Consider the following 14,065-nt stretch of genomic DNA (forward strand, 5'->3'; position numbering starts at 1 on the left):
CTCGGAGATTTCAACTATCAAATCTTTCAACCCATATCTCATTTGTGAACATACTTATGTGTGGCTTTCAAATAGGAAAAACTTGCTCTTTTAATTGATTTACACGTAACGAGAAAACATATGCACAAATATTTAAGTCAATGGCATTCATATTGTTTATTTGTTTGATCCATGACCTTATAAGTTCATATTTTATCATATGCTGCTTCTAAACAAGGGATATTTTGTATTTTTTTTTTTTTTTCAATTTATTTTAGCTGTCTAAAATATCAAATTTTTTTCATTCACATCCCTAGCTCAAGCATTGAATGCATTCCTACCTACCTCACTTATTTCTTGGAAGAATATTTTATAGCTGAATGTGCACACTTTTGTTTTCTTTTTTATTTTTAATCAGCAAAATAATCAAAAGTTGTATCTTAAGCCTTGGACTGTTCTAGATGCAAATACTATTATATAACAATGTGTTCTTTAAGTCATAATGCATTTTCATTGAATTAGCAATGTAACACTTTCCCGTACGAAGTCATCATTGTGTCGCAGTAGCGGATACAGAAAAAAACTCAAGGGGGGGCACAAAAGATACCTTGAGTTACCTTTACTTTTATCGTAATAAAAAATAATCTAGTCAAATGCAATGTTTAAGAATGCTTTAATTAAAGTGATTATGTAAAAATACAAGACAATGCCATCTTATGATGTAAAAAAGTTAAAATTGTGGTTCTGCAATGTTTGGCTATCCAGGTGGCCCCACAAGGGGGGGCCCCTGTGCCCCCCATCTGTATCTGCCACTGTTTTGTAGTCTAGAAGTTCTCATTTCTCTGACTGTACTGTTAGACCTTAGAAATGCAAATGATATGTATGTAATTGATAATTGCATTAATTTAGTGTTGTGTACCTATCAAGAACCACTTGGCTTTATGTATAATTTTCACATGCTGCTGTACCATTTCAGTGTTTCAGTAATTTTATTTTGTACTCTTTTTTTAGCTGAGTCTAAAAGCATGCATATTTTGTGCCTTTTTTTAAATTTCCTATTTTTGATGTTCTGGAAATAATTTATCATTTGTATTATTTAGGGATGAGCAAGAATGGGATTTCCAGATTTTAGACTTTACAGGCTTAAATAAAAATCATCTCAAGGTTTTCGGGATGGGAATAAGGAAAAAAAAAGGTGTTTTACCTTTGTAACAACTACCCCCTGGTACTTTCATTCCACTTATTGGAATAGTGGCATACAGTATCTTAAGCATCTAGCAACAGCCCTTTTAGAGTATGTGTGTGGTGAGTAGAAAATATTTGTGATATGGCATCAGTTATGCCTCATTTAACTCAAGAAGTGCATTTTAAGTCCTTGTGTGAATTTCTACTGTTTTGTTTAAATATGAGTTAGATTTGACAGTGTTTCCAGTAAATTGGGGAAGGCACCACTAGTTTGTAGCATTTTAAATGGAAAAAATTGTTCATATTTAAATTTTGTCATGAGAAGTCTTGCCTTTAAACAATTTTAAAAATGAAAGAGTTAAATTTGACTCGTAAGTCCAATGGTATAATTTTAATTGACTGATTTTTGCGGGAATAACACATTTAGACCGAAGGACCTGGTTTCATTCCATAAGTAACCTTCTTTCACCGTAATTAGCTTTCTAGAGAAAAATAAAATTCCTAAGTCAGTACATATTCAAAAAGTATGTCTGGAAGTAGTATTATCATCTTCTGGACTTCACAAAGGCCAAAAATTTGGAATCTCCCAAAAATGCATGCACATTTTCAGTTGTAAAAAAGGTCATTATTTTATTATCTGTGATTGTAAGCGGCCTTTCCTGCATCATTACTTTTTTGTTCATTAATGTGTAGGAAAATATTGGTAATCCCTCCACATGCTATTGTGTGATAGACTGATGCATGGTGAAAAGCAATTTTGTAGTTCTAATTATTCCTGAATGTAAGATGTAACCTGACCTTAATGTGTGTGCAATGATTTTTGAGCTTGATTTTTATGATATTTCACTTGTCAATGATTTTTTAAACCATTTCATATTTTTTTAATTTCAATGTATTATTTTAAATAGCTCATCCTATCAAGCATGAAAAATGTCGATATCTAACTGAAAATATGTGCCTCCTGTATTATTATTTAATACCTGCAAACAGTTATTTGAACCAATCCCCATACCTGTGTGTCACCCAATAGTTGCCGATTTTTTTCTATAGTAGGCAAATTAAGCTTAGTGACATGATTGTGTTGTAAGTATGTATTTGAACCAATATAACTTGAACCATTTCCTTCATTTGGTTTTATCAGAAATTTTGTACCATTGAAATTGTATTAAATGTTATGTAAAATGCTTGAAGGAAGTATAATCAATCATGAAATGTGAAAAAAATAATGAAACACATAGAAATGTGCAAAAATTGTAACACTATAATAACCACGCCAAAATTTTATATAACGCCGAAATCACACAGTAGTAAAACAAATTTTAGCAAAAAATAAAACCGCTTTCACGGACCACTACCCATTGCTTGTACTCAGGGTTGCTAGTTTGGAACGCCACCCAGGTGGCCTTAATCCCATTTTTTTCAGATGCAATCGTAAAGCTCCATTGTGAAGTGATATCAGGGGGTGGGATGGGTCTCGCTCATTCTGTATATTATATTGTATACCAATTGCCTGCTGATGGGTTTTCTCTGATCGTTAGTGGTGGCCAAGTTGCCAATGGTCAGCCATTTTGCATTGTGCCACCCAGTCTAGCAAGAGAGAGACCAGCCAGTAGGTCGCTCTCAGCTTCTATGTGACATCGCATAGGTTGCCATGGATTGTATTGACACACCAAGTTTTGTCTCTAGATTTTCATTTAGTTAAGTGGCAACTGCTGCAAAAGTGAATATAAACAGTAAATATACCATCAAATGGGGAATAAGTCGGGTTTGTCAGTTCACACTGCAGCAAACGTGTTAAGGAACTACTTATGGACTTCATTGGCATAAAGCTTATTTTTATTCTAACTAGTCATTCTTAAATATTTATTGGTATTCCCTATTTGTACTGTTAAGCTTGTGATTTTTCTTTACAAAATTTTATTGCTATGTATTGGATGTGATTTTCTTGACTTTATGAGTTGAAGTTGATGATAGCATGAGAGAGTTAATGTTTGTTTTTTGTTTTGCACTTTTTTCTGATTTTGTTCCCATAACAGTGCTTTCTCGATTAAAATAAATTTCTCATGTTGAAAAGGAATATGAATAGTTACTAGAAGAGAAATTGCATGTCGCATTTACAGGTAATTTGTCCCATTAATAGATTTGGTCCCGTGAGCATAAATATACATTGTGAATGATTGGATCCCAGGTACATCGTGGACCCTTGTCCGAGTTGAAAAAGGGAATCGTCTCTAAGAAGAGGGAAGAGGAAGAAAATGGAAAAAAGAAGAGAAAAGTTGAAGCTAATGTTGGCAAGGCAGTGGGCAGTTCACCCATTTCCGACTTTGAAAGCCGGCGGGTGTCTGGCACTCGCTCCCCTGCTCATAATGGCAGTACATGTGATGATCGTTCTGTCCAACAACCACCAAAGCCTCTGCCTCGATCAAGAGGCTCAGTCCCTTCGGAAACGGTAGCAGCAGTGGAGGAGAGTGTCCTGACTCCAGCAGCTCCCCCTCGTCCCGTGGCACGCCCACGAACAGCCACTGCGGCAGCCCCTACCACTGCTGCCCCAGCTCCCATATTCAAGGTCAGGTGGTTTTAATCCCCATACCTGTGTGTCACCAAGTAGTTGCTGATTTTTTTTCTATAGTGGGCAAATTAAGCTTAGGGACATGATTGTGTTGTAAGTAGTGGCAAGGTGTGCGGTCATTTCTGGATTTGCACATAATGGTAGTGAAATTTATCAACTAATATGGTTTTGTTGAAGGACAAAAAAATATTTTTACCCTCCTAGTATCGTGGGCTGATATATTGGTTCCTACCGAGTCCATGAAATTATGTTATGAAACTGCAACATTACATTTCTTTTCTAGGCAAAGTAAAAAAAAAAATATTATCATTAGTTATTTTGTTTAAATAACATAAAAATACTGAAAATTGCCCTTAGCTTTTCTTGTTAGCAATGATGGAAGATGATTATCAATTAAAGGGTTGAATTCAGAGTACCCTTGTGCAATTATGGTATTTATCTGAATGTAGTCCCTCCTTTTTTTTTTCAAAAATACCCAGTAAAGGGGTTTCATTCAAATATTTATTTTTTCCTGAATTGAAGCCTCAAAATTATAGGGAGGTCTATATTCGGAGGAATATGGTATTAAAAAACAATAGCTATCGTAGATTATCAATCATTCGGTTAGTTTTTTTTTCATAACTTGCCTTTCACTTCTGTATTCCATCTCCTCAAAAACTCCCCTACTCTCCCTTTTGTACTCTTTGGCATCTCAAAATGACTACTTTAGCCATTGAATTGGCATAAAGAATTCAGAGAAACTTCAAGGTAGAAGTCAAAATTAAATTGCCATGGAAGGATTACATATAAGTCTCTTTTGATGATACATTTAGGATAGATGAATGAAGCTCTCCTTTATTTCTGATTAATCAATCCCATGCGATGGCTTGACATTAGCATCACACTTTGCCAATGGTAATAGGGAATTAGCTTAAAAATATTTACTTTTTTAATTTTTTAATTTAAATTTAATCAATTAAATTTAAAAATTAGAAATTTACGCACTATAAAAAGCTTTCTCTTTGCCTGTGATGTCATTTCATTCATTATTGCTTTGGTTTGAGAGGACCATTCCTAGGTTGTCATGGTTAAAATGATGCATTAAATGTTGTAAAGCAATTACCGATCAGAAAAAGTAGTTCCTGTTAGATATTGTCTCCATTATGAAAATGAGGCTTCAGTATCTCAGTTATCTTCAAATTCAAATGAGTTACTTTGGAAATATGCATTTCCTCCTGCTTTGAGGTTTTGGTACACGCATAACTTCCAAAACTATGAAAATCCCCTGGAAGAAACATCATATAATTAATTGACTGTGAAACATCTCTGAATTTATTTGCATCTACTAAACCCCGATTTAAATATGTAATAACATATGCAAAAATTAAAATTCCCTCAAATCAGAGCTACTGATCTCATAGGTTGGTGAAGTGACTTATAAGACATTGGTGTGCATTTTGAACCTATAAAGTGGAGAATTTCACCTAGTGTATTCTGTCTATTCCTTGGCTAAAAATTGTTCATTTTATGGTTTTCGAATGTTTCTATGTGCCAATTAAGTTTAGTATATACATATATATAAGTTTAGTATTTATATTTTCTTCTTTTTATTTGTATATCATTGTATATATTATATGTGTAGACAATTTAAAAGTGCTTGATAAAATTAAGTTTTGTAGTATAAATGATTCTTAAAATGATGTAGATATGATTGATTTATGTTGTTAACATTGGAGCCATATATCCTTCCAACGTTTTAGTTTAACTGGGAAATAATTAACCTACCACTGGATATTATGAAAATTTAACCCTTTGGCTTTCCTCAGTATTGCTTAAATGTGCTTCACATTTTCGGTGGGAATTGGTGCTGTATATTTCTTGCCTGCTTTTAGTCTTCTATATATTAATAAAGCTATGCATTCTTTTCTAATGGTTTCAAGGCCTTAGCTATATGCTAACATATTGATAAACCTTTTATCAGTGTTTCTTTTCCCTTTCAATTGGCACATGTATTCAATGCTATGCATCCATTTTCAGCCTCTTCTCGGCCCTAAGCCATTCACCCCTCCAAAGTTGAATGGTGCTGTTGGTGAAAGGATTGGATCCTCATCATTTTCTTTTGATAAGGTTTTCTCAGTACCATCTGTCCCTGAGATGAACGGTTCGAAAAGGGACATGGCAGACTCTGTGGATGCACAATCAGAGGAATCTTTACAGAATGTTACGGATGAGCCGCCGAGTGAAGACGGGGTTCCACCGGCAGACGTACCCAGTCAGATGGGCAAGTTCTCTGCTGATGACTTGGAAGGTGACGGGAAATTGGATGACCAGGATTACGACCCACTTAGAACCCCCACGACGGCGGAGAGACGTAGGCTCTTTGAGCGGAGGGCTGAGGAGCAGGGAAGTGGGGGGAACGTTGCCACCGTCGGTCAGGTTGAGGAGGATGTATCTCCGCAGGATGAGGGGAAGGACGAGATGGACGGGGAGGAGGAAGTGGGTGGAGATGCCTCCTCACCAGGGGAAGGAGGGAAGGGGGCAATGGAGGAGGAGAGGGAGTGTGACGGGGAAGAGGGGGGAGAAGAGGAGGCGGATGGATTCGGCAGCAGGGAATCATTGCAGAGGCGGAGTATTGCGGAGAGGAGGAAGATGTACGAGAGCAGATCGGCGTCCGTGCAGGAGGGGAGTGCAATGGGAGTCCCTCAGTCAAACGTGGGCGGGCCGTCACCCCTGCCCATGAGGAGGAGGGGAGGTGGAGATGGGCAGCCATCTGTGCAGAGGCAGTGCTCGTTGGAGAGCGGGACGGGAGGTGGCGTGGGGAGGGCTAGAAGGGAGAAGAAGACACCAGAACCTGTGCCAACTACGAAGAGAACCTCGACAGTGTTTGGTAAGATTGTCAAACATTTTACTCTGTATGTATTCACTTTATGCTGGTCCAACTATGGAATTACTGTATTGTGTATTTATCCATAGTGTCATTTTATGTAATACTGCAAGTATAGGGCATGCTAATCATTTCAGAAATTTAAACATGGGTGCAGAAATTCATATACATACATTATAATAAAATATATTTTCCTGGTAAATTTTTTTCTTCAAGGTTGTAGTTCTTATTTCAAAAAAGTGTGTGCCTGACCATGTGGAGGAGTACGTTTGACTTTATTAATGGGGTATTTGACTAATTTGTAGCATTTGGTTGCACTCAGCGGAATATTAGATCCAAAGTTGTGCATGGAAATTTTAAAGGTGCCTAATTAGGTTTTGTTGACCACAGCAAATAAGTTCTATGGGAATTTAACGAATTAGTATGTGCCTGTCTGCATTGAGTGTGAATTAGTCAATTGTCGTAACTGTTTTTATAGATTTCAATACTATTTTGGTAGCATGCTGATAGTATTATTTAATTTTTTTATTACAGGACGTGTTTCCAAGTTTCGTCATCTGAAGGGCACACCTTTACATAAATCTACACACATAGAAAATATTCGAAATATTAGCCGTCAAATCTCTGGAGAATGTGATGGATTCCATGGTTTGTACATCTTTGTTTTATTATATTTAGCAAACAGATTCTCTCAAACGTTTTTTTTTATTTAAAAAATTCATAATTCAATTATACCAATAAATGGCTTTTAACTTTGCCATTCATTGCATCTCAGATGGGGTTAGGAACTGTTGGTATTTCAATAATGTCAAGAACCTCATACCTCTGTGGAAAAATGTCACAAAAACTCATAATGGGTTAATGGCGTACTTTTTGTAATCATTACTTGCCATTCTCGGCCTAAATTTTCTGGATGGATGATTGTTAATGTATGATAATATGTTTTTCCGACACTTATATTCATTTGGCAGTAACTATTGTTAGTGGAAAAATTCATAATCAGTGCACTTCTAAGTTAGATAGTGATGGAAATGACTAGTGAATTGTCACATTTTATAATTCCCATATTTTATGCAGTCATCTGTAGAATAAATTGTAATTATTGTAACAGTTCTGAAGCTCTTAAAGAATTGACTGTTGCCTGGGTGAAGATACTCAAATCTTACATGCTGAAGCTGGAATTTAATTAATCTGAACATCCAAGCATAACTTTTACAGGTCGTGTAATGTGCTGCATTTTGATTTTATTTCCTTTAATCTAATCAGCTAACCCTGATCGAGTGGCTGTTCCTCTTAGTGGCCCTGGAGGGAAAATTGCAGTTTTTGAGTTGAGCAAGACTGGAAAGTTGCCTGATGGTGTGATACCAACCTTAGTTCATGGGACCAATGTAATGGATTTCTGTTGGGATCCTTTTGACTATAGCAGATTAGCAGTTGGTAAGTCTAAGAATTGTAAAAAAATAGTTTTGATGAACGTCTTGTGGACACAAACCTAACCAGTTAAGTTATTTTTGTGTGAAAGAAAATAACCATTCTATTTTGTTGATTAAAGGTCTCCATATTTGGCTGATATTCTGCCCTGAGAAAAAACTTGATGGAGATTTTGGCAGATCATCAGCCAGATACGGAGACCATTAATCTGTTAAATAGAACTGCTGCAGAGAAAATTTGAATTGACCCGTCAACCTTGGGTCTTAATTGTCCGTTGCTTTAGCTAAGTATATAAAGACCCGGCATGGACCAACCTCATCAATCATTCTTAGCTTTTATGATGATGAGGAAGTTACTCATCAAAGCATTGGCAATCAACAGCCTTACCCAGTTCGAAATTCAATTTGATTAAAAAAAAAACAGGATTTCCAGTAATTACTTTTTGAGACTTTTTCGCCGTATTCAGCACCTGAAATAATTTTCTTTCATTTTGGTGTACATTCATGCTCACAGTAGGGTAGTTTCCTTCATCAAAGAAAACAAAAGGCATTGACAGGGTTCCCACTCAACCGTGAAAACCTTAAAACCGTGAATAAGCCGTGAATTTCATCTACCGTGAAAAAACCTGGAATTAGCCGTGAATTTCATCCTTAAACCTTAAAAATCTCTCAAATTTGATTATATCTAGAACTATGATAGACGGAATTAAAGAAAAATCGATGTATCGATCATGTTTCCGGGCCGAGTCACGTGCAGATACTGTCCACAAATTAACTTGCTCATGTGAAAGCGCAACTATTAATTGGTCCGTGTGCCATGACAGCACATTGACCTTAAGCCTGCGATTGGAAGACGTTAACCCTGGCAAAAAATCAGACACTTCTTCACTTCCCTGCACTCATAGCCTTGCACCAAGGTGGCCTCACACGGTAGCGGCCGGAACCAGAATGACGTCACACAGGCTTTTCCCAGCATTCATACTTAGCCGTCACATTTTCATGCATTTGAAAATTTTCACTTTTTATTTAATCACGACAAATAGATATCGTCATTTAAAAATCTAAAAGCGTGAAATATGTATTCCTGGAGTAATAATCTTTCGATTTAGGCAATTTAAAAAAATAAGAAACCACCCTATTATTGGTACCAGCTATTTAATTATAGATACTCATTATGGTATTTTATCAACTTTCATCTTATTAACCCTCGATTTTATATAGTTGATGCTACTTTGGAAAACACTGTATATCTTTGGACTGAAATTATGTTTCTATTTTGTTTGATACTTTAAAGAATTGAGTGGAATGATTTCAGTGAAAATGGTAGGTGGCTTCTATCTTGTGACATCTGCAAATGATCACATTTTCCATGATTGTGAAATGTTATCTGAAAAAATATCTACACCAAATTATAGGTAAAGCAGTCATAGGTGAATGTACATCAAATGGTGTACGTTCACCTATGATTGCTTTACTGTCTGTAAATCGGAAGTAAGACTTCCAAGCTGTGAAGCTCTATCTTCCAAATGAAGCTACCTATTTCAATACACCCATGTCTCGTATAGCGCAAGGGATGCGTTCCTTGGGGTCTTTGCGCTATATGAATTTGCGTTATACGAGAGCATTTTAACGTTGGGAAGATAGGGATGCGTTCCTGGTAGCATAGGTCTTGGGTATTGAATTTCCTCTAAAACATCTATATTCCCATAAAAAGCCTTATAAAACATTATTTATATAAATTTTTATAGTTTAAAACATCTTTAAAGATAGTATGCACGCATTCGAAGACTTTTATTCACGTTAAAAAAAATTCTTACGTGCTTTTGAAATTCCCTCCTGTTGTGTGGGTGGGCTAACATCTGCTATCTCAGGGGATCGTAATGCGTTGCCGGCAGTTGACGATTTTTCAAACTAGTCTAAAAACAACTATTGCGTCACCCAGGCCCTTTTGTCGCTCATCGAAATGACAGGAAAATGCTACTTTGAATGCCATTTCATAGCTAGCGGAGTTCATGAATGATAAATCATTTTAATTTGAAGTCCTCCGAGTCATTAGCAGCTACGTGAAACACTCTTTAAATGCCTTGAAACCTGACCCAGGTTTTCCTTCCCTGAAAATGAATGAACGAGATTGCATTCTTTTCCAAAACAATATCGTCTCGTCAACACTAAAAACTGGTTGAGGGGGAAAGGAGCCACTTTCAATCACAGCTTGGAGTTCAACAGAAAATGTTGCGGTGACTGCGCTATCAACACTTGCAGATTCACCTGATATCGCCACACTGAAAATACCTGCTTGCCGTTTAAATTCTGGAACCAACCGGAGCTTTCACTAAATGTCTCGGAGCGATTACCACTCTTTTCTTTTTGTACTGATTCACTATGAACTTTCCGTATGTGTAGACCGCTTGGTTGAAGTTGGTGCGGCTGAGGTCACTGATGTTTTAACTTCGTCTTTATTCAGAATAAGGCATCGTGCGTTTAAACTTCCGCGCAATATCGCTTTGACGCTCTCCATTTTCAAAGAAATTGACCTCTCTCAAGTCCTCTTCTAGGTTTATAGTTTTTCTTGATAAATTCTTGATTTTTCTACACGCATTCCTATTTTTTGCCATATTCTCTTGGTTTTTACTCTGTATGGCTCTATCTAAATCACCTTCCACTGCTGAACTGTATTCCTGAGACACAGAAGGCCTACGATTGCGGGGAGGGAACAAAGTCATTGTGTTTGAGACACTATAGCGGACCCTTTTATGTGTTGATGCTATTCATGCGCTACTCAGCCACTGCTCCATTTCTCCCCCGTGAATACCGATGACCTTGAAGGCTTTAGCGTAGACCCTCTACCTGGAAGTCAATCGCCCGATAACCTATGACGGAAAAAATACTTCTCAAACCGTATTGCTGAAAAAAAAATCATTTCCACTAGCCCCTCACAAAATTAACGATCTAAATTATTTATTATCATTCTGTTAAGGAGACGGGATAAATTACTTCGGTAGGCTGGCTATCTGGACCCAATGACGAGTAATACTTTTGGCCATTGCACAGCAATGGATTTCGATTAATATATAAACAAAAAAGAAGATTTGAGGCAACCAATAATATAAATATGCGTAAAATGATAGAAATTTCGTGTGTACTTAGCGCAAGTTCACGTTTTATTATGAGAGCGTTTAAGATTTTTGATTAGGCTACACTGCGTTGCAATGTTTCCCCGCGAATTTGCGCTATATCGAAATTGCGCTATACGAGACATGGGTGTACTATAAAAAATGAAAAAGATACCATTTAGTCTACATTGGATCATTGTTATCTTTAAAAAATCCACTTATTTATAGTACTTCTTGTACTCAACTTTTTTGTTTTTTAAGTATCATTTATACTTTTCCCAACATTGAACAGTTGCTTTTCCTGAATTTTTGGTGTGTGATGTGCAATATAAGAAGTGCAGGTTATTAAAAGTATTAAGGTAAAAGTATCAGTAGTATAACCAATATTGATTAATATTTATATATATTTTGAGTGCTGGATAATGATTTTTCATCGCCTAGTATATGAGACAAAAGCAAAGCAATAGAAAAGCGAAAATTTCTTGGAGCCATGCCTAGATGCCATAATGTGTATTATGATGCACTGAGCCATGGCAGCTTATTATAGTTGTTGTAAATTTACTGTTCTTATATCAATAAGCTTATATGCTTCTTTTGAATTTCAATCTTAAGATTTTTTAAATCATTTATAGGTGAGTAAATAATACTTATAGATAGCTTTGTTCTCATCTGTGACTTTCTTTGTTCATAGCTTGTGATGATGGAATGATAAGACTATGGAAAATTCCTGAAGGTGGATTATTAGAACCTACAAATGAAGCAGAATGTACTCTCCCAGGTCATTCAGAAAAAATATATTTCATCAAATTCCATCCATTGGCATCTGATGTCCTTGCCTCTGGGTCCTATGACATGACAGTAAGAATTTGGGATCTGGCCAGTGGGACCGAGCGTATTATTTTAGAAGGCCACACAGACCAGGTTTGTGCATGTTTTTGCTTAATTATTTGGTTTTTAATAATTTAATAGCTGACCTAGTAAATGTCGTACCACACTAATAATCAATGAACAGTTTAGTTACACCATTTATAAATCAAGAGAGGCTGTACTGATTTCAATAATTTTTGACCTATTATAAAAAATTCTATGAAACTACAAAAATAAGCATTTCAATGGCTTGTTAGAAACATATTTTCTTTATTCAATGTACATAGGGTAAACTGGGGCAAGCATGTGCGGATTTATTTCAATGATTTTTCTAATTTTTATGTCGAAACTTGGAAATTTTAGATATTGTGGTTTTAAAAAGCAGTTAATAAAGTCAAAATTTTATGCATTCAGTTTTTGGCCTATTTGCGTTTTCTACCGTAAAATAAAGTTTTTAGGACCAAGTCTTGCCCCATTCTTGGGGTAAGTTTACGGAATGCTAGCCTGATGCTTGCCTGACGCTCAATATCTCTTGAAAATAGCCCCTAAAAGCAGCATTAATATGTCATGACTTGTGGCATGCTTGATATGACTTAGATAGGAAAATTGTACTGTGTAAACTTGCCCCAGAGCCCGATGCCCAAACATGCCCCGGTCTACCCTGCACATTTGGCTTTATTCACTTGAATCGAGTACCTTCTGATTTACAACAGTTTTTGTTTTGTTGTCGGGCGGAAGAACAAATAAAGCGGATTGTTTACCAACACATGAACATGCAATTTATATTTGACCATGAGAAAAAATTGGCGTTTCGAGGTTCAGAGCACAAACAGTCACCTTGTGATTTGATAATCATCATCATGAATGCAACACGACTTGAAAATTGAATTTGTTTTAACTCAAAGGGCATATCGGTTGGGATCATGGGAATCCTCGGAATGAGAACTTTCTCATTGTTGAATTTTCCTTTGAGTATAGTCACGTGAAATACATTGATCATTAGTTTTTTTAATCACCAAATGCTTTACATTACACTTTTTTGGTTGGCTTAGGTTTCAAAGCATCAAAAACACCGAACCTACCTTCAGCTGGAAATTGTGCTGTGGTAAGCTATGCACATCTAAGGACTTCAAAAAATTCAGATCGCTAGTTGGTGACTTCATCTTTGTTGGTTACACAGTCAATAGATTTGAATTAATGAAGAGTACCAACTATTTTATCCTGATTTACCTACAGTAAAGCTTTGATTTTTACGCAGTTGGAGGGACCGAAATACGGGCACTGTGTAAAATCAAGTGTTGGTATTGAGGAGGAGTATACTTTTCAGGATAACACTAGCTCATTATTTTTAGAAGGCTTAGTCATACACTTTTGTATAGTTCTGATTTAAGCCAGAACCGGAACCAGAAAAGGTCTCATATGTGAGGTTTTATGGTAAAAGAGCATGAAATCCTTTTCAATCGCGTCTGATATATGTTTCCAGGATTCAATTACTCATTTGGAGGCAAGAAAATGAACCCTAATAATCTTATTTACTCGCAAGCAACACCACAGATGACGTGTTACCTTAGGAGAAACAACATTGCATTCCTGAACTCTGTTTCCCATGGTTGAACAACATGGTTGAATTGCTAGCATTTGTAGCTCTCAATATACATGTATGATTGAAAATATTCACTGAAAAAGTTTTAAATCTGTGATTTTCCATTCAGTTAACCAAAAACTTATGGCCTTATCAGATGTAAAAATACAGTTCTGATTGATGCAAAAGGCTTAGTTAAGGTATAATGTGCTTACTCTTGATAAAAGAAATTGTAAAAGCATGTGTCGAAATTAACGAAGTTACAAACGGTGCTAGTTATTGAATTGTGAAATTTTTACAAAATCCACAATGAGTAGGGACATGCAAAAGTCGCAAATGCGATAATGCGAATTTTAGTGCGAATTCTGGGGTTTTCCTGCAAAGGTGCGAATTTCGTATTAAAGGCGATTTTCTCTAATTCATGGGCGATTTTCTCTAATTCATGGGCGATTTTCACCAACTCAGATGCGGTTTTGC

At 36.3% G+C, this 14,065-nt stretch overlaps 1 protein-coding gene across 5 annotated transcripts in view; it reads left to right on the top strand.

Moving 5' to 3' along the window:
- The window catches only part of LOC124162308 (coronin-7), a 70,698-nt gene that overhangs the window by 19,572 nt on the left and 37,061 nt on the right, over positions 1 to 14,065 (top strand). For 2 of the 5 annotated variants that reach the window (XM_046538796.1, XM_046538795.1), the window contains exons 9-13: positions 3,353 to 3,730; positions 5,750 to 6,599; positions 7,131 to 7,244; positions 7,863 to 8,033; positions 11,831 to 12,060. In XM_046538796.1, coding sequence (XP_046394752.1) covers positions 3,353 to 3,730; positions 5,750 to 6,599; positions 7,131 to 7,244; positions 7,863 to 8,033; positions 11,831 to 12,060 — 1,743 coding nt within the window. The remainder of the gene's footprint in view (positions 1 to 3,352; positions 3,731 to 5,749; positions 6,600 to 7,130; positions 7,245 to 7,862; positions 8,034 to 11,830; positions 12,061 to 14,065) is intronic. The other 3 variants (XM_046538797.1, XM_046538798.1, XM_046538799.1) reach the window with 3 other exon arrangements.

Source organism: Ischnura elegans, chromosome 7, assembly GCF_921293095.1.
Source record: "Ischnura elegans chromosome 7, ioIscEleg1.1, whole genome shotgun sequence".
NCBI classification, from domain to species: domain Eukaryota; kingdom Metazoa; phylum Arthropoda; class Insecta; order Odonata; family Coenagrionidae; genus Ischnura; species Ischnura elegans.